This window comes from Eriocheir sinensis, chromosome 23 (genome assembly GCF_024679095.1).
Source record: "Eriocheir sinensis breed Jianghai 21 chromosome 23, ASM2467909v1, whole genome shotgun sequence".
Classification (NCBI taxonomy): domain Eukaryota; kingdom Metazoa; phylum Arthropoda; class Malacostraca; order Decapoda; family Varunidae; genus Eriocheir; species Eriocheir sinensis.
The window spans coordinates 3,816,189-3,838,158 of NC_066531.1; the positions used below are offsets into that span (position 1 = coordinate 3,816,189).

Here is a 21,970-nt window from a genome sequence, read left to right on the forward strand (position 1 = left end):
GTATCGGAAAAGCCGACCAAATTTTTCCACTCCACCCGGGAATCGAACCCGGGCTCTCTCGGTTGTGAGCTGAGTGTGCTAACCACTGCACCACGAAGCCCCCACCACACCTTGGTACAATCAACATTAGGACCCTCTAAGGAAACAAATGGGCCAGGTGGCAGGCCTTAGAAGGGAGCCAGGTTAACCCCTTCACTACGGCCGGGCCAAAACAGTGTCCCGCGCCGTATCCGAGATCGCCGTGCACGCCAAATTTCAAATGTCGCTATTCAATATGACAAGTTTTCAGCCATAAACTCAACACAATCATCATGTATTATATATGAAAACATGCAGAATTAAATGGTGCACATAAAGAAACTCACTACGGCCAGGCCAAAACACTGCCCCGTGCCGTATCCGAGATCGCCGTGCACGCCAAACTTCAAATGTCGCTATTGAATATAACAAGTTTTCAGCCATAAACTCAACACAATCATCATGTATTATATATGAAAACATGCAGAATTAAATGGTGCACATAAAGAAACATAAATTAATTGAAAATGTTGAGATGTAAGCATAAATATAGGGATAAAATTACTCGTATATTGGCTTAAGCGAGCCTGGACGCGGTATGTGTGTCCTCGGATATGGTACGGGGCATGCAAGGACACAGTATACGCGACCTCGTGTTGAAGGGGTCAGGAAATGGGGAGAGCCAGGCATCTGTTCAGTCGAGGAGGACACGCACTACTGTTGCTACCCCTATATTTACGCCTTCAATCATTTTTTATAATTTCTTCATCATGTGTTCATATATGTTCCTACTTACCATCGTTGTAAATGCATATAGAAACCATAACAGTAGTGAGCCATAGTATTGTAGCCTAAACAAAATTAATTATAACATACAGGGAACAGTTGGAAAGTTTGGTTTAGTCGGCGCAACATCTGTGGTCATATGCCGGAGAGAGACAGAAGGGGAAGGAATTATAGGAGAAGGGAACAGTTGGAAAGTTTGGTTTAGTCGGCGCAACATCTGTGGTCATATGCCGGAGAGAGACAGGAGAGGGAAGGAATTATAGGAGAAGGGAACAGTTGGAAAGTTTGGTTTAGTCGGCGCAACATCTGTGGTCATATGCCGGAGAGAGACAGACGGGGAAGGAATTATAGGAGAAGGGAACAGTTGGAAAGTTTGGTTTAGTCGGCGCAACATCTGTGGTCATATGCCGGAGAGAGACAGAAGGGGAAGGAATTATAGGAGAAGAGAACAGTTGGAAAGTTTGGTTTAGTCGGCGCAACATCTGTGGTCATATGCCGGAGAGAGACAGAAGGGGAAGGAATTATAGGAGAAGGGAACAGACCCCAGGAGACGGGACACAACCCCCAATTAATACCTGGTACCCATTCACTGCTGGGTGGACAGGAGCGTAGGGTATCGGATAAGCCGCCCAAATTTTTCCACTCCGCCCGGGAATCGAACCTGGGTGTGCTAACCACTGCACCGTGAAGCCCCTAGGAGCAGGCGTCGATGAAATAAATGCTAATGTTGAACAAACACCTAAAATCTGTAGGAAAATGTTTAACCCCGAAGATAACCTTTAAATGCATCTTATACAAAAAGTACAGGCTAAGTTTGGGGTACACAACAAAGCTGCAAGTGGCCTCAGTGCTCATCTCTGTCACACTGGCCCTAGAGCTTGTGTTGCCCATATTTCCTCGGAACACAAGACCAGTGTGACAACTGAGTTACAGCTGTTTAGTTTCCCTATGTCTCCCAAGGTACAGGTAACTCTCGATTTACGCGAGTTTGGTTTACGCGTTTTTGAAATAACGCGTGGTCCAAAAATCCAAATAAATGTTTAATTTACACGTTTTTTCACTTATACGCGATATTTTATGGAGTGTCCACCAGATGTCTCACGCAACTGGACTCACACGGCCACACAGTTCTTCCCGCGCGCCACTTGAACAACAATACAGTACCCACGCTGCTCAACAACAACAACACCCTCGCTGCTGTGCTACCACGAGGGGAAGGGCAGCCAGAGGAGGAACCACGAGAGGGAGAGGAGTCAGAGTGATACAGTAGGCAATAGAGGTACAAACCGACCTCTTGTTGGATTTACATCGTTTTTGATTTACGCGATGACCTCTTCAAGGACACAATACTTGCATAAATCGAGTTACTTGTACTTATATATCAACAAGCCTGAAAGGGAGGAGGAAGAGCTGGGTGGGTTGCGCATTGATTCAAACCCAAGCCCATGGATTCATAGCAGGGCAGGTTAACTACAATACCATGGAAGGCTATTATAAAAGTGTCTCTTATATACCAAAAATTTCTGTATATTAGTATTATAACAGGAGAATAAGGTAGTTGAAATTCTATTGGACTTTATTTCCTCAGTGACCCCATGTAGGCAGGTGGCTGAGTGGTAGCGTGCTGGGCCCACATTCACCGCGTGACGGACGACGCGGGTTCGAATCCCCACGCTACCACCTGGGATTTTTCAGTCACCGCCGAGTGGCTTAAAACTACCCACATGCTGTCCTGAAGACCACCCATCAACCCGGACTCTAGCGGAAACCGTCCAAGTGAATCAAGGAGGAGTTCCGGGGGGCAGCATGAGCCAAGAGAGGATGGCGCCACTATAAACACTTGCCTGTGCCATGATGGGCTGGGGCCAACTACCATCCAGGCCCCTCAAGCAAGCCTACCAGCGCCATATGCATAGATGTAAAAAATAATAATAATAATAATAATAATAATAATAATAATTTAGATATATCGACACCCACCTGTTGTTGAGTCTGTGGTTGGTACATTTCTTCGTTTTAAGAAAGTCTCCTCTCTTTTGTTCTTCCTAAGTTCAACTGTGACTTCTGTTCTTCTTCTTCGCATTTCCTGAGGAGTAAATTAAAGTGCATTAAAATTTAATTGCCACATACATTTCAAAGCAAGAACTTTTCACACAAGCATATGTAAAAAAAGTTTAAAATCAAGTGAAAAGTTGGAAAGTTTGGTTTAGTCGGCGCAACATCTGTGGTCATATGCCGGAGAGAGACAGAAGGGGAAGGAGTTATAGGAGAAGGGAACAGTTGTAAAGTTTGGTTTAGTGGGCGCAACATCTGTGGTCATATGCCGGAGAGAGACAGAAGGGGAAGGAATTATAGGAGAAGGGAACAGTTGGAAAGTTTGGTTTAGTCGGTGCAACATCTGTGGTCATATGCCGGAGAGAGACAGAAGGGGAAGGAATTATAGGAGAAGGGAACAGTTGGAAAGTTTGGTTTAGTCGGCGCAACATCTGTGGTCATATGCCGGAGAGAGACAGAAGGGGAAGGAATTATAGGAGAAGGGAACAGTTGGAAAGTTTGGTTTAGTGGGCGCAACATCTGTGGTCATATGCCGGGGAGAGACAGAAGGGGAAGGAATTATAGGAGAAGGGAACAGTTGGAAAGTTTGGTTTAGTCGGCGCAACATCTGTGGTCATATGCCGGAGAGAGACAGAAGGGGAAGGAATTATATGAGAAAGGAACAGACCCCAGGAGACGGGACACAACCCCCGATTAATACCTGGTACCCATTCACTGCTGGGTGGACAGGGGCGTAGGGTATCGGAAAAGCCGCCCAAATTTTTCCACTCTGCCCGGGAATCGAACCCGGGCTCTCTTGGTTGTGAGCCGAGTGTGCTAACCACTGCACCACGAAGCCCCCTGCCACTATCTTGTATGTCAGTAAATGTGATAAATGAGATAACCTACACCCCTTGTATGTCAGTAAATGTGATAAATGAGATAACCTACACCCCTTGTATGTTGGTAAATGTGATCAATGAGATAACCTACACCCCTTGTATGTCAGTAAATGTGATAAATGAGATAGCCTGCATAACGTGACTTCGCATATATCGAATCTATCATCCCATCCCATTAAATATTGGGGGCTACATTCCACGACCCATTTTCGAACCCACTAACTATTCATTCCGGCACCATTGCACAATAAAAAGCACTTAAGCAACAACAAAACACATTGATTGCTTACGGGGAGACACAACCAAAGTCTACGATGTAACCTGAGGATTAACTTTAGGATCAGAGGAAGGAAGAGGTTACTTATGGGCGAGGAAGATGCGGGAAAACATTAGTGGGAGTCGGACACTATACCTCACTCAAACTCACATAACAGCGAATTTTTCCCGCATAAAACGAACACTTGTCACATTGAGGTTAGCCGCACATGAAATACCCGGTGTACGGAGATAGGACAACCCGGTAGATGCTGGGATCACGTTTCTTAATGGTCCCTCTAAGCGAGAAAAACGAGAAAAAACACCCCTCACGCACACCATTTCATTATATACATCGACGCATTTGTGATCAGATTACGCATCATCTATTTTGGGGTGTTTATACCATGGCAAAAATGTGGCCCGTCGCTGGTACCAGGTTAGCGTCACACTGGTAACACATAACAGCCATTAGTAACGATCAAAACAAACAAAACGACTGTGAAATGGGATCCAAGAATACTAACTCATCACTGCCCAGGACATTAACACATCATGCCCTGCCACTGCAAAGGATGGTACAGTAGCCTACCCCCACTGAGGATGGTAGCCTATCATCACTAAGGATAGGAACCACGGCATATGAAGATTAGACGAGCCTCCTTCCCCACCACTAACAGCTGGACAGTGTTAGTGTATCATATATTTATCATAAACACCTCTAGGGATGGTAACCAATCACCACTTGGGGTAGTAACCAGACATGGGGTAATCGTATTCTGTGACCGTAATGAAGTACAATTGCTTAGTTTTTCAGGAAATCGAAATTGATTACCCTCTTATTGTTTTTAAGTGATCGTAAAGTAATATATAAAAAATGTAATTGTATCCATGATCACTTTTGGGATTACATAGGCATAGTTTTAGTTAACCTTCTTGCGCGCTGTAAGCTTCCCCTCCATTCACCATGCTTTTCTGAGACTCGACCGGCCTTTCCTTGCCGACGCGATACTCAACATTCCCGGACATATTTGACCCTCACAGATATATCACTAAACGCCCCTCTCCTTCCTTTTCCCTTCCTTTTATTTACCGTATGGAAAGGGTTAGTCCTCTTCTAAGCCTCTTAATCCTTTCATTTCCCCTTAATCCTCCTTTAACCCTCTTAGGAGCAAATATTAATCCACTTCCATTTCCTCCATTGTGTGAGGCCTAAGTCTGCGTCACGGATGGGAAGGGTTAATAAGCTTCCACGCCCCTAAATGGTTAAGTTTTCCCTGTAAGATTCAATGGTTAAGTTTTCCCTGTAAGATTCAATGGTTAAGTTTTCCCTGTAAGATTCAATGGTTAAGTTTTCCCTGTAAGATTCAATGGTTAAGTTTTCCCTGTAAGATTCAATGGTTAAGTTTTCCTGTAAGATTCAATGGTTAAGTTTTCCTGTAAGATTCAATGGTTAAGTTTTCCTGTAAGATTCAATGGTTAAGTTTTCCTGTAAGATTCAATGGTTAAGTTTTCCCTGTAAGATTCAATGGTTAAGTTTTCCCTGTAAGATTCAATGGTTAAGTTTTCCCTGTAAGATTCAATGGTTAAGTTTTCCCTGTAAGATTCAATGGTTAAGTTTTCCCTGTAAGATTCAATGGTTAAGTTTTCCCTGTAAGATTCAATGGTTAAGTTTTCCCTGTAAGATTCAATGGTTAAGTTTTCCCTGTAAGATTCAATGGTTAAGTTTTCCCTATAAGACTCAATGTTAGGTTTTCCCTGTAAGATTCAATGGTTAAGTTTTCCCTGTAAGATTCAATGGTTAAGTTTTCCCTGTAAGATTCAATGGTTAGGTTTTCCCTGTAAGATTCAATGGTTAAGTTTTCCCTGTAAGATTCAATGGTTAAGTTTTCCCTGTAAGATTCAATGGTTAAGTTTTCCCTGTAAGATTCAATGGTTAAGTTTTCCCTGTAAGATTCAATGGTTAGGTTTTCCCTGTAAGATTCAATGGTTAAGTTTTCCCCGTAAGATTCAATGGTTAGGTTTTCCTGTAAGATTCAATGGTTAAGTTTTCCTGTAAGATTCAATGGTTAAGTTTTCCTGTAAGATTCAATGGTTAAGTTTTCCTGTAAGATTCAATGGTTAAGTTTTCCCTGTAAGATTCAATGGTTAAGTTTTCCCTGTAAGATTCAATGGTTAAGTTTTCCCTGTAAGATTCAATGGTTAGGTTTTCCCTGTAAGATTCAATGGTTAAGTTTTCCCTGTAAGATTCAATGGTTAAGTTTTCCCTGTAAGATTCAATGGTTAGGTTTTCCCAGTAAGATTCAATGGTTAGGTTTTCCCTGTAAGATTCAATGGTTACGTTTTCCCTGTAAGATTCAATGGTTAAGTTTTCCCTGTAAGATTCAATGGTTAAGATTTCCCTGGAAGATTCAATGGTTAAGTTTTCACTGTAAGATACAATGGTTAAGTTTTACATGTAAGATTCAATGGTTAAGTTTTCCCTGTAAGATTCAATGGTTAAGTTTTCCCTGTAAGATTCAATGGTTAAGTTTTCCCTGTAAGATTCAATGGTTAAGTTTTCCCTGTAAGATTCAATGGTTAAGTTTTCCCTGTAAGATTCAATGGTTAAGTTTTCCCTGTAAGATTCAATGGTTAAGTTTTCCCTGTAAGATTCAATGGTTAGGTTTTCCCTGTAAGATTCAATGGTTAAGTTTTCCCTGTAAGATTCAATGGTTAGGTTTTCCCTGTAAGATTCAATGGTTAAGTTTTCCCTGTAAGATTCAATGGTTAAGTTTTCCCTGTAAGAATCAATGGTTAAGTTTTCCCTGTAAGATTCAATGGTTAAGTTTTCCCTGTAAGATTCAATGGTTAAGTTTTCCCTGTAAGATTCAATGGTTAAGTTTTCCCTGTAAGATTCAATGGTTAAGTTTTCCCTGTAAGATTCAATGGTTAAGTTTTCCCTGTAAGATTCAATGGTTAAGTTTTCCCTGTAAGATTCAATGGTTAAGTTTTCCTGTAAGATTCAATGGTTAAGTTTTCCTGTAAGATTCAATGGTTAAGTTTTCCTGTAAGATTCAATGGTTAAGTTTTCCTGTAAGATTCAATGGTTAAGTTTTCCTGTAAGATTCAATGGTTAAGTTTTCCTGTAAGATTCAATGGTTAAGTTTTCCCTGTAAGATTCAATGGTTAAGTTTTCCCTGTAAGATTCAATGGTTAAGTTTTCCCTGTAAGATTCAATGGTTAAGTTTTCCCTGTAAGATTCAATGGTTAGGTTTTCCCTGTAAGATTCAATGGTTAAGTTTTCCCTGTAAGATTCAATGGTTAAGTTTTCCCTGTAAGATTCAATGGTTAAGTTTTCCCTGTAAGACCCAATGGTTAGGTTTTCCCTGTAAGACACAACCAAACTAACCCTCTCGCGCACCGAAAGTTTCCAATCAGCTTCTCTTCCAATCCCCATGCATTTCTCAAGCCCGAACATCCTTTCCTTGCCGACGCGATGCTCTACATTCACGGACATATTTCACCCTCACAGACATATCGTACCCCTAATAAATTTGGTATCAATGGCTTAAAAGTGTAATCGTAACCATGATTACTTTTACGATTAATTAGCAACGTTTTAGTTAATAGTTTCTGGTACAGCAAGTATGTATCCTAAATATCTGTAGTAATTCAACCAATTAAGCCCTTCACTACGGCCGGGCCCAAACAGTGCCCCGCGCCGTATCCAGGATCACTGCGCGCACCAAATTTAAAATGTCGATATTAAGTATAACAAGTTTTCAGCCATAAACTCAATAAACTCAAATTAATCATGTATTATATATGAAAACATGCAGAATTAAATGGTGCACATAAAGAAACAAATTAATTGACAGTTTTGAGATGTAAACATAAATATTCAGAGATGAAATAACTCGTATACAGGTAACTCTCGATTTACGCGAGTTTGGTTTACGCGTTTTTGAAATAACGCGTGGTCCAAAATCCAAATAAATGTTTAATTTACACGTTTTCTTCACTTATACGCGATATTTTATGGAGTGTCCACCAGATGTCTCACGCAACTGGACTCACACGGCCACACAGTTCTTCCCGCGCGCCACTTGAACAACAATACAGTACCCACGCTGCTCAACAACAACAACACCCTCGCTGCTGTGCTACCACGAGGGGAAGGGCAGCCAGAGGAGGAACCACGAGAGGGAGAGGAGTCAGAGTGATACAGTAGGCAATAAAGGTACAAACCGACCTCTTGTTGGATTTACACTGTTTTGGATTTACGCGATGACCTCTTCACGGACACAATACTCGCATAAATCGAGAGTTGCCTGTACTGGATAAAGCGAGCCAGTACACAGTATACGCGTCCTCGGATATGGTACAGCGCACGTAGGGACGCAGTATACGCTCCCTCGTATTGAAAGGGTTAAATATTTAGTATGGTACGTGTGTATGAAATTTGCAAGTTTGCCTTTCAGTCCTTCCTGTAATCACATCATGTAATCGTGATCAATTACACCTAATTTTATTGTAATCGTGAAAATATCTAATCATTATCAATTACATAACACAAGTGATCGCCCCGTGCCTGATAGTAACCTGAGGCTAGCACAAATAGTAGAGACCTATTATCCTATTATTAGCCTCTACGTTTTGTATCCTAATGCCGTTTAAGATGGTAACCTATTCCCTCTACGTTTTCTATCCTAACGCCGCTAAATATGGTAACCTATTCCCTCTACGTTTACTATCCTATCGCCGTTTAAGATGGTAACCTATTCCCTCTACGTTTTCTATCCTAACGCCGCTAAATATGGTAATCTATTCCTGCTCGGTAAATTAACCTATCGCCATGAGCTAATAACCTGTGGCCACTTAATCCGTTGCAAGAACTTCGAAATCAATCCCATTATGAGAGATGATTAGCATCTTACCAAGCCGGGCTCCGCAAGAAGGGAGCCCCACAAGTTCTAATACGCCAGGAGAATGCACATTTGCGTATTTACTCAACACTAAAATTATTAAGCATCTGCTGGAAGGTGTGTTCATTGCACTAAGTAAGGACTAAGGGTAAGTAAAGATTAAGTAAAATGTATTAGATTCTCGAGCATCAAAGTGAGATTGGTGAACATCTGGAGGAATACCATTAACCATATATAAGTAAGATGAGAAAATTGGTCTATCATATATAATAAAAAGTTAAATGGTATGGTTTGACCCGATATCCCTTCATGGCAGTTTCGGAACACCTCCATCCTCACCACAAAACACTCCTATATCGACCCCATAGACACTAGACATTTCGCCGCCCAAGAACACATATTTGACAAGGCTTTCGTAGGAGTTGTGGGCATTTCCAATACTAGTTTTATGACCCTGGTGTTAGTTTGACCCTTCTTCTGTACCGCAAACCGAAGGAAACACTCATTAGAACCCAACTGACCCCGTCGTTGACCTTTAGAAATTGAAGTTTTATGACCCTAGTGTTAGTTTGACCCTTCTTCTGTACTGTGAACCTAAGGAAACACTCATGACCCAATCTTTGACCTGTAGAAATTGAAGTTTTATGACCCTGGTGGTAGTCTGACCCTTCTTCTGTACCGTGAACCTAAAGAAACACATGACCCAATCTTTGACCTTAAGAAATTGAAGTTTTATGACCCTAGTGTTTGTTTGACCCTTCTCCTGTACCGTGAACCTAAGGAAACACTCATGACCCAATCTTTGACCTTAAGAAATTGAAGTTTTATGACCCTGGTGTTAGTTTGACCCTTCTTCTGTACCGTGAACCTAAGGAAACACATGACCCAATCTTTGACCTTAAGAAATTGAAGTTTTATGACCCTGGTGTTAGTTTGACCCTTCTCCTGTACCGTGAACCTAAAGAAACACTCATGACCCAATCTTTGACCTTAAGAAATTGAAGTTTTATGACCCTGGTGTTAGTTTGACCCTTCTTCTGTACCATGAACCTAAAGAAACACTCATGACACATTCTTTGACCTGTAGAAATTGAAGTTTTATGACCCTGGTGTTAGTTTGACCCTTCTTCTGTACCGTGAACCTAAGGAAACACTCATGACCCAATCTTTGACCTGTAGAAATTGAAGTTTTATGACCCTAGTGTTAGTTTGACCCTTCTTCTGTACCGTGAACCTAAGGAAACACTCATGACCCAATCTTTGACCTTAAGAAATTTAAGTTTTATGACCCTGGTGTTAGTTTGACCCTTCTTCTGTACCGTGAACCTAAGGAAACACTCATGACCCAATCTTTGACCTTAAGAAATTGAAGTTTTATGACCCTAGTGTTAGTTTGACCCTTCTTCTGTACTGTGAACCTAAAGAAACACACATGACCCAATCTTTGACCTTAAGAAATTGAAGTTTTATGACCCTGGTGTTAGTTTGACCTTTCTTCTGTACCGTGAACCTAAGGAAACACTCATGACCCAATCTTTGACCTTAAGAAATTGAAGTTTTATGACCTTAGTGTTAGTTTGACCCACCTTAGCAAACCCTCATTAGAACCCGACTGACCTTTTTAACCTTAACAAACTATTACTATGAGAACCGAACGTATCTTATAACAGGAACTTAAGGATATGACTCAAGGAATAACATGGGGGTTAAAATACCATTAAGAAATCGTAAATAAGGTCTAATAGAATCCCTCATTAGAACCCGCCTGACCTTTTTAACCCTAACTATTACTATGAGAACCGAATGTATCTTATAACAGGAACTTAAGGATATGACTCAAGGAACCACATGGGGGATAAAATACCATTAAGAAACTATTACTATGAGAACCGAACGTATCTTATAACAGGAACTTAAGGATAAGACTCAAGGAATAACATGGGGGTTAAAATACCATTAAGAAACTTAAGAATAACCACTCCAAACCAATATTCGTAGTATCTTAGCACGTGAAAGAATTGTTATTATAATGCATTTTCGTATACGTTTTACCTTGGGGAGGGGCCAGGGGGGCAAGCCTCATTAATTATAGAGTTAGGTGGCTTGGATTTTCTAAGTCCATTGTTATTGTTTCACAACCGCCTCTATACACAGACTGAGCCTCATACCTGCCTTGCAGTGCACCCTACAAACTAGTTGTTCCTAAGTCAGCAATATCCAAAACGCGCATGGATTATAATGATTTCGGACAAAAAAACGGTCTTTTAAGAGTTTTACATTATTTTTTTCTCTATATTAACCCGTAAGCTGCGGGACTGAGATTCTGAGTGCATCGCCTAGTGCGGCTATATCAGCGAGAGATTGACCTTCAATAAATGATATCTAAGTTACATAAACGTGTCATAAATATTACAATACACATATCTGTAGCTCGAAATGTGTTGTATCCTGCATATTTCTTAGATTTTTCTATCACAAAAATGTTTTTCTGGCAGTATCTGAAGCCGCGGCGGAAACTTTTTGGCGCCTGTTTGAAAAGCCCGCTTCCAGAAGGCTTACAGCAGCTTACCGCTCAGCCGCCCAGAAGGCGTACAGCAGTTTGCGGGTTAAAGCAACTAATGCCGCGGCTATTTGTATTTTCTAATACATTCGTAAAATGTTACTACGCGAGGGTATCAGCGGCGGCACCTAACGGCGGGTTCCTGAAGTCAGTTGTTTTCATGCCGCCATAATGGATGGAAGGCCCGACACTCACTCCCTCAAAATATCCGTCTACTTTACCTTTCGGGAAGTGTTAACTGAGTATTTAACCTCTTTATTGGTGTGCATGTAGGTTGACAAAAGGACCGATTACTATCCCAGTACCGGGTCCAACAAAGACACGGGCGTGTCAAGTGTCACATGGTGTGACAAGCACGTGTCAGAAAACAAACGGATATTGTTCAATGCGCGATACTTATAGTGGAGTTTGAGTAAAATGGAGGCCAGGGTCATACGTAGCAGTTGGTAGGTCACTCCCGCGTCAGTTAACAGCAGGAGCGTCAGTTCGATCTGGATGACAGCTGTCACAAATCTGTTTTATTTTGTACCTTAAACTACTCGGTAAAAATGATCTAGCATCAACTTACAAGAAGTGGGCGGGTTAACCGTCAGTATTGTACCATATGCAATTATGAAACATGACATTTCCCAAGAGTTGCTCGACTACGATTGGGGTGGTGGGGTGGGGGTTCAACTACGCTGACCATCCAATTGCACGCCCTACACTCGTCAACAGACCCGCTGCAGCGGCTACAACGTTATATAGGAATAGATTACAAGAGTATACGTTAGGGAATTTCCTTTCTTTAGAGACTAGGGATTTTTCCCGAATTTGGGGATTTTTGTAGGGTCATTTTGAAATCCCATTTTTCAGTGATTTGGCCGCCCACCACCAAAACCACTGTTCCCTACAGGGATTAATCGAGCTAACGGCCACCAAAACCACAGCTCCCTAAAGGGATTAATCGAGCTAACGCCGCCGCCACAAAATAGCTCGCATTCATTACCTACCAAATGAAGCATCACTAGGTCTTCATATATTTTTTTTCTACAAACGTTTGGTTAGCGACGGTACGCTTGGTTAGCAACGGTACGCTTGGTTAGCGACGGTACGCTTGGTTAGCAACGGTACGCTTGGTTAGCATTGGTACGCTTGGTTAGCGGTGGTATGCTTGATTAGCGACAAGCCCACGCATGTGAGACCAGGTCCACCACGCGTGATTATTTTTTTTTTTAGAACACGCAGCCCAACGGCTGCCGTGCTGAGGGCCGGGTATAGCCCGGGCCTGTTCAGCCCGAGTCCCGGATGACCTTGAGTCATGGCTCAGGGCTGTTTTGGGGTGGTTAGCGATGGTATGCTTGGTTAGCGATTAGCCCACGCATGTGAGTATACGGTAGGGATTTTCCTTACTTTCGAGACTAGGGAATTTTTCCTGATTTAGGGATTTTTCTAGGGAAATTTTGGAGGGCCATTTTTCAGTGATATGGGCTCCCCCCCCCCAATACCCCGGTTCCCCACAGTTCCCCAGGCTTGTCTTGGGGGATTGGGGGGGCTGGGGTGGTGGAGGGGGTGGAGTGGTGATTCTTAAGATTTACCAAATACCATTAAGAAATCGTAAACAAGGTCAAGTAGAATCCCTCATTAGAACCCGCCTGACCTTTATGACCTTAACTATTACTATGAGAACCGAACGTATCTTATAACAGGAACTTAAGGATATGCCTCAAGGAATAACATGGGGGTTAAAATACCATTAAGAAATCGTAAATAAGGTCTAACAGAATCCATCATTAGGACCCGCCTGACCTTTATGACCTTAACTATTACTATGAGAACCGAACGTATCTTATAACAGGAACTTAAGGATATGACAGAAGGAACCACATGGGGGATAAAATACCATTAAGAAATCGTAAATAAGGTCTAATAGAATCCATCACTAGAACCCGCCTGACCTTTATGACCTTAACTATTACTATGAGAACCGAATGTATCTTATAACAGGAACTTAAGGATATGACAGAAGGAACCACATGGGGGATAAAATACCATTAAGAAATCGTAAATAAGGTCTAACAGAATCCCTCATTAGAACCCGCCTGACCTTTATGACCTTAACTATTACTATGAGAACCGAACGTATCTTATAACAGGAACTTAAGGATATGACAGAAGGAACCACATGGGGGATAAAATACCATTAAGAAATCGTAAATAACGTCCTGAAGGAGAATTGTAGTTAATCATCAAACTTACATCCTGGTCCTTCCCCTTGTTCTTAAAGACGCCCATTCTGTTCTTAAACTGGTCATTCTGTTGCTTGTCCATGGTATACCTGCTCGTTGGCTGCTTCCTCCCCCTAGCACACTTAAAATAACACCCTCCCTAATACACGTCCGGTGCCCGCTAGACAGTCTCGTGTGACGTCACTTCTCGGGACCAACACAAGCAGGGCTGCCACCCTTGCCGATGAATAGTACCAAAGTGGGCCTGGAGCGTACCAAATGGGAGCAGAGTGTACCAGATTCACGGGTATCGTACATGGGAGGAAGATGTACTAACTCATGGAGGGTATCGTACATGAGAGGAGAATGTACCGATTAACCCATAGGAGGTATCGTATATAGAGGAAAATGTACCAACCCATATATAGGAGGTACGTACATGAGAGGAAAATGTACCAACCCATGGAGGTATCGTACATGAGAGAGAGGAAAATGTACCAACCCATATAGAGGTGTCGTACATGAGAGGAAAATGTACCAGTTAACCCATAGGAGGTATCGTACATGAGAGGAAAATGTACCAACCCATATATGAAGTGTCGTACATGAGAGGAAAATGTACCAACCCATATATATGAAGTGTCGTACATGAGAGGAGAATGTACCAATTAACCCAGAGGAGGTATCGTACATAGAGGAAAATGTACCAACCCATAGGAGGTATATCGTACATGAGAATTAAAATTAATGTACCAAAAAACCCATAAAGTATGTACCAGATTCAACCCACAGAATTAACTAAGGTGTCAAATGAGAGCGAAATGTACCAGATTCAACCCATATAGAAGGTATATCATATGTGAGCAAAATGTACCAGATTGAACCCATAGACTGAGTAGTACCAAAGTGAACCTGGAGCGTACCAAATGGGAGCAGAGTGTACCAGATTCACCCCATGGAGGTATCGTATATGGGAGGAAAATGTACCAGCCCATAGGAGGTATCGTACATGAGAGGAAAATGTACCAGATTCAACCCATTTAGAAGGTATCAAATGAGAGCAAAATATATGTACCAACCCATATAGAATTAAGGTATTACATGCATTAGAACAAAATGTACCAGATTCAACCAATAAAAAGTATCACATGAGAGGAAAATGTACCAGATTCTACTATTAAAACGTATCAAATGAGAGCAAAATGTACCAGATTCAAGCCATGGAATGAGTACCAAAGTGAACCTGTAGCGTACCAAATGGGAGAGCAGAGTGTACCAGTCAGCCCATGGAAGGATTGATTGATTGATTGATAGTTTATTGTTGTAGGTATCAAAGGAAGACAAAATGTACCAGATTCAACCCATAGAATGAGTAGTACCAAACTGAACCTGCGGAGCGTACCAAAGTAGAGCAAAATATGTACCAACCCATAGAAAGTATCACATATGAGAGCAAAATATGTTGGTACCAGATTCAACCCATAGAAGGTATCAAATGAGAGCAAAATGTACCAACACATAGAAGGTATCACATGGGAGCAAAATGTACCAGATTCAACCCATAGAATGAGTATATTACGTACCAAACTGAACCTGCGGAGCGTACCAGAGGAGACCAAAATGTACCAACCCATAGACGGTATCACATGAGAGGAAAATGTTGGTACCAGATTCAACCAATAAAAGGTACCAAATGAGGATAATGTACCAGATTCAACCCATAGAATGACTATATAGTACCAAACTGAACCTGCGGAGCGTACGCGTACCAGAGGAGACCAAAATGTACCAACCCATATAGACGGTATCACATGAGAGGAAAATGTTGGTACCAGATTCAACCAATAAAAGGTACCAAATGAGGAAAATGTATTAGATTCAACTCATAGAATGAATTAATATAGTACCAAACTGAACCTGCGGAGCGTACCAGAGGAGACCAACCGAGACCAAAATGTACCAACCCATAGAAAGTATCACATGAGAGGAAAATGTTGGTACCAGATTCAACCAATAAAAGGTACCAAATGAGTCATCTATATCGTAATGGTCATCTGGTTCACTCTCTCCATTATAAAATGTATTAGAAATTAAATCATATTGCATATTAATCTTGTCACTCATTTTTTTATTGCTAAGGATATATGTAATTAATTTAGGCAGCCGTTGAGTTGGCAAATAGTATACATTAATATAACTAATTGATAAATATGTTTGAAAAAGGTACTGAGAAATATTGCTGTCTACCATATATATCGGTGCTTACGTTTTCTCAAATTTCATTAACATTCATTTTCTATAACTTTACAGGGGTAACTATAATCCTGTCATCAATATCATTATAGATAATATAGAAGTTGGTATAGTCTTTGTGTATTCTTACATATACATTGAGGCCTTTATACATTATTATAACCATTGGATATAATTTTCCTGATCCAATAGTAATACTTCAATTAATATATAACTATGGTAGCTATTTTTATGACGATTATAGTTATCCCTGCAAAGTTGTTGAAAATGAATGTTAATGAAACTTGAGAAAACGTAAGCATCGATCGATATATGGTAGACAGCAATATTTCTCAGTACCTTTTTCTAACATATTTATCAATTAGTTATATTACTGTATATACTATTTGCCAACTCAACAGACGCCTAATTTAGTTACATATCCTTAGCAATCAAAAAAGCGCAAAATCTGACTATGAATGAGTGACAAGGTTATTAAGTAATGGTTGTCTAGTACATTTTATATGGAGAGAGTGAACCAGATTGTATACGCGGTGCATTGTGGGTAAAACAAATGCCTAGTAAACTATCCTTATCATATTCGTTGAGCCACTGTAACACCCATATACAGCACAAATCACCATTTTCACTGAGCTCGCTGCGGTGAGGACACATTGAAGTGAACCAGTTTCCCGCCCAGCACCATTTGTTTACATGTGACGTCATCCGCGGAACATTGTGGGTAAAACAAATGCCTAGTAAGCTATCCTTATCATATTCGTTGAGCCACTGTACACCCATATACAGCACATATCACCATTTTCACTGAGCACGCTCCGTTGAGAACACAGTGAAGTGAACCAGTTTCCCGCCCAGCACCATTTGTTTACATGTGACGTCATCCGCGGTGCATTGTGGGTAAAACAAATGCTTAGTGAGTTTAATTAGTGAGTATATAATCCTTGGGCTGAGGTGGCGAAGAGAGGCAGGAAAGTCGAAAAAAATCTTAGTTGTAAAAGCTTCTTCACAGGAAAATATATGCAACAGACATGAAGGATGAAGTTGTTGGTGGTAGCGAGTGTTCTAAGTGCTAATCGGTTCACGGATAGAGAAAGTCATATCCGCCAGGGTTACTTTATTTGGACAAACTTACAGAGGTCATCGACATAGACAAGACACTAAGAAAAGGTGTTTGTTTATGTATGCGTTTATGTGAATGTTGTGAAGTGTGGGTGACATTTAAGTGTCGGTATATATGTGGAATTATGTGTATAATTTGACAACAGAAGGACGAAGACAGACAGTGGAAGATAAACGAGGACAAGGAAAGTTAAACATTGAAGACGCTACAAGACAGAGGGAGTAAAGGATCGACGATGAACATTAAACATGAAAACACAGAATCTTAAGTCTTTCTTTGCAGCACCCCATTTTCTTGTCACTGAGGGGAAGGAACACGGAATTTGAGCGGTGACTGCTATAAAGTCTCCCAGGCATTGAACGGTATTGAGATAACTGATTCAAGATTTACAAATAGAGGTAACATTGTCATGAACTTTGATAATGAGAACACAAGGGATGAAGCTGCTCAAAAACTGGAGTCTGTTGAGCAAATTAGTGCCAAGAGTGTTGGAAAGATGAAACCAAAAATCATGATATGCAATGTGACATAAAGAGGAGACCAAGGAATAAATAAAGGAGACCATCGTAGACCGCAATGAGTTCTTACACAGAATTGAGAATGTTGAGAATAAGATTGAGCTGATTTTTAGTAAGCCTGCAGCTGGCGGTACAATGCGCAGAGGTGGGCAAGTGCGGCGCTTAGTGCGATAGCGCGGTATAGTGCGTACCGTATCACTGAAAAGTACCGCACTACCGCAAAATTTCTGAAAACACCGCACTAAAAAATCCTGCGGTACTTTTTGCGGTACTTTGAAAACTATCCAAGACGACATTTCCAACGCGGCATGCTCACAGATTTATTTATTTTTTCACAGTGAATCGGACTCAATCAGCCAATCAGTATCAGTCATCAGAATCAGGGATATTCAATCATTCTGTCTTTTCAGTTATTGTTCAAAATTAAATACTAAATAGACACACTAAACTAATATACTGCGAGTCTTCTTTAACCTGCGCGGTGCCGATTATCTCAACCCCGATTTCTCATTTTTTTTATGAGCTTAGAAAATCCTAAACAATTGTAAGATAATGGAAAAAAACATGCAAAAAGTGGTTTAGCAGAATGAAAAATCTTAAAACCCACCTTATATAATGTTTATATTGGTGTTTCCTCTCGTTCGTGCATATTAAATGACGGTACTCTCACTCGGTTTTACATAGTTTCATTAGTTACTGAATCATCATCACTCATCAAACATGTCTGATAATAGTGATAAGTTGGTAACATATCCTCAATACCAAACGCGAATAACTCGGAGTAAATCTGTCCGTCACTCGACCCAAGGCAGCGCGCCATAACTGCCTCTCAAGATGACTGATTGAAGCACATCGATCACTTTACAAGCACTAACATGATGGCCGCTCATGTCCCGTACAAAGTTTTTTTTTGATGCGTAATTTAACATACTGTATCTGTTTTTTAACTTCATTGTAACTTCCCTATTTTATCATTCTCTCTCTCTCTCTCTCTCTCTCTCTCTCTCTCTCTCTCTCTCTCTCTCTCTCTCTCTCTCTCTCTCTCTCTCTCTCTCTCTCAATCTTTTCAATGTAGCCCAATGTAGCCCCAAAGATCGTTCTGATCATATGGAAGCATTTGTTTCGAAATTTGATGAAATTCTATATTTTTAGAAACTCTGACCTTGGGGGAGCTTTTCGAGGTCAAGGTCAAAGGTCAAGGTCAAGGCCATGGAAGGTGCATCATATAGAAGCATTTGTTTCGAAATTTGATGATTTTTTTTTTGGAAACTTTGACCTTGGGCTAACTTTTTGAGGTCAAGGTCAAAGGTCAAGGTCAAGGCCGTGCAAGGTGCGTCTTTCCATGAGCTAAAATATGAACCAAGTCTGAAGTCTCTACGATGACGAGAACCGAAGTTATGGCCAATCTGATGTTTTGTGCGACCTTGACCTTTGACCTTTGACATAAAAATTTAAAGGGTTCTATTCTGGATGGACACGAAGCTTCCCTGGAAAAGTGGTTGAGATATCCGCAAAATTGTGCACAAGAGACTGCTCACGAACAAACAAACAAATAAATAAATAAATATACATACCGACCGGATCATTATTATTATTATTATTATTATTATTATTATTATTATTATTATTATTATTATTATTATTATTATCATCTCCTCGATTCAAATTTCCACGTGGTTCCTTCGCTGAGTCTGAGATGTCGGTGCTTAAGACTCAAGGGTTTCCCACGGTCAATGTCTCGATATTACCAGATGATGTGTTTTGTCTTAATATGTTTGACAGTTTAAATAATGTTCCATACTGTTCCCGTCATAACTTTCCCATATTAGTAATCTTTCCCTCTCGCTCAAATGCCGGAGAACTCCTTCCCTTCCCCTTCGTCATTGTAAATTAAGGGAATTGTACTATTTTAATTATGTTTCCTTTGTTTGGATAGCCAGGATAGGCACTGAAGTATTTTTTTAAAATTTTGAGTACCGATACCGCAGTACCGCACACCGCGTACCGCACTGGGAAAGAAAAAAATGGGACCGTACTACTGCAACCGCACTACACGGGAAAAAGTACGGCACTACCGGAACCGCAGTACACCGGAAAAAGTACCGCACTACCCTAACCGCACTACACCGGAAAAAGTACCGCGCTACCCTAACTGCACTACACCGGAAAAAGTACCGCACCACCGCAACCGCACTACACGGGAAAAAGTACCGCACTACCGCAACCGCACTACACCGGAAAAAGTACCGCACTACCGCAACCGCACTACACGGGAAAAAGTACCGCACTACCGCAACCGCACTACACGGGAAAAAGTACCGCACCACCGCAACCGCACTACACGGGAAAAAGTACCGCACTACCGCAACCGCACTACACCGGAAAAAGTACCGCACTACCGCAACCGCACTACACCGGAAAAAGTACCGCACTACCGCAACCGCACTACACCGGAAAAAGTACCGCACTACCGCAACCGCACTACACGGGAAAAAGTACCGCACTACCCTAACCGCACTACACGGGAAAAAGTACCGCACTACCGCAACCGCACTACACGGGAAAAAGTACCGCACTACCGCAACCGCACTACACGGGAAAAAGTACCGCACCACCGCAACCGCACTACACGGGAAAAAGTACCGCACTACCCTAACCGCACTACACGGGAAAAAGTACCGCACTACCCTAACCGCACTACACCGGAAAAAAAGTACCGCACTACCGGAACCGCACTACACGGAAAAAAGTACCGCACTACCGGAACCGAACTACACGGAAAAAAGTACCGCACTACCGGAACCGCACTACACCGAAAAAAGTACCGCACTACCGTAACCGCACTACACGGGAAAAAGTACCGCACTACCGGAACCGCACTACACGGGAAAAAGTACCGCACTACCCCAACCGCGCTTCTGAGTTTACAGTACCGTGCCTACCTCTGACAATGCACCAGCCTATATATTGAGGTGTGACCCAACTGTGAGAGAGCTGATTCACAGGACTCATGACAAGTTGAAATTAGAATTGAGAATATAGCTACACAGTGAGAGCCAAATACCATGCAATATATGCGATCATTGTCAGAGATATATGGCCATCTTGGAGAAGCCAGCCCCAAAATGTTTCAAATGTACTGGCGATCATTAGTCAAAAGATGCTCCATGGCTGAGAAGAAATACATAAATTGTGGGAGTTAGCACAAGAAACAGCGGCAGAGCAGACCGATATTATAGACACTTTTGCTTCTCACATTAACAATTTCTAGAGGTTCAAGAGGGGACCAGTCGGGTTCTAATGAGTGTTTCTCTGGGTTCATGCTACTGAAGAAGGGTCAAACTACCTCCAGGGTCATAAAACTACTCCTGGAAATGCCCCAAACTCATACGAAAGCCTTGTCTAACATGTGACCTTAGGCGACGCAATGTTTTAAAATGTGACCTTATAATTATTGGTACTACTGTATCAGATTTGGTACGTTGTTTTGCACGTTTGGTAAGTTTTTTGGTACGAATTTTCTCGTGTGTTAGATAGATTTGGAGGAAAATTCAGACTTTCAAGAATGTAACACGTCTGAAAGTATTTTAAATGGGAAGAATATATATATAAGTTCAATTAGGAATTAACGTATAAAATAATGGGTGAAGGGAAATCATAGCCTAGAGATAGCAGGTCAAAAAATGTCTGAATAAGTGAAGATAAGTTACTTTATTTCAACTTAGCAAATCAATCAATCAATAATAATAATAATAATAATAATAATAATAATAATAATAATAATAATAATAATAATAGCCCTCAAGAAGAAGAAGAGGAAGGGTCCCACCATCAACGTTGCCAGATTGTCGTACTCCATTTCTCGTATTTCCCGATTTTCATCCCCAAAACTGTTTCCTGGGTCACAATAAGGAGATTTATTTGTAGTTACTGTTAAAATGGTTTATTATATCTATTTTCTGGTGATATTAATGGGTCAGAATCTGGTTAATGTGATACTCCGAGTACGATAATCTGCCCACAAGAAGAAGAAGAGGAAGACTCCCACCACCAACGTTGCCAGATTGTCGTACTCCATTTCTCGTATTTCCTGATTTCCATCCCCAAAACTGTTTCCTGGATCACAATAAAAAGATCTATTCGTATTTATTGTTGAAATGGCTTATTATTCCTGGTTCCTGGTGATATTTAAGGGGGAGAACCTGATTAATGTGAAGCTCCGAGTACGATAACATGCCCACAAGAAGAAGAAGAGGAAGACACCCACCACCAACGTTGTCAGATTGTCGTACTCCATTTCTCGTATTTCCCGATTTCCATCTCCAAAACTGTTTCCTGGGTCACAATAAGGAGATTTATTCGTATTTATTGTTGAAATGGCTTATTATTCCTGTTTCCTGGTGATATTTA

General features: G+C 41.2%; 1 protein-coding gene across 2 annotated transcripts in view; it reads right to left on the reverse strand.

Annotated features, from left to right (window-relative positions):
- Nucleotides 1–13,885, reverse strand: part of LOC127002420 (importin subunit alpha-3-like) — a 53,759-nt gene extending 39,874 nt beyond the window's left edge. The window contains exons 1-2 of one of the 2 annotated variants that reach the window (XM_050868334.1): nucleotides 13,701–13,885; nucleotides 2,785–2,890 (exon numbers count right to left, since the gene is read on the reverse strand). In XM_050868334.1, the coding sequence (XP_050724291.1) occupies nucleotides 2,785–2,890; nucleotides 13,701–13,772 (178 nt within the window). In that variant the 5' untranslated portion in view covers nucleotides 13,773–13,885. The remainder of the gene's footprint in view (nucleotides 1–2,784; nucleotides 2,891–13,700) is intronic. The other variant, XM_050868335.1, reaches the window with a different exon arrangement.
- Nucleotides 13,886–21,970: the final 8,085 nt, after the last annotated feature.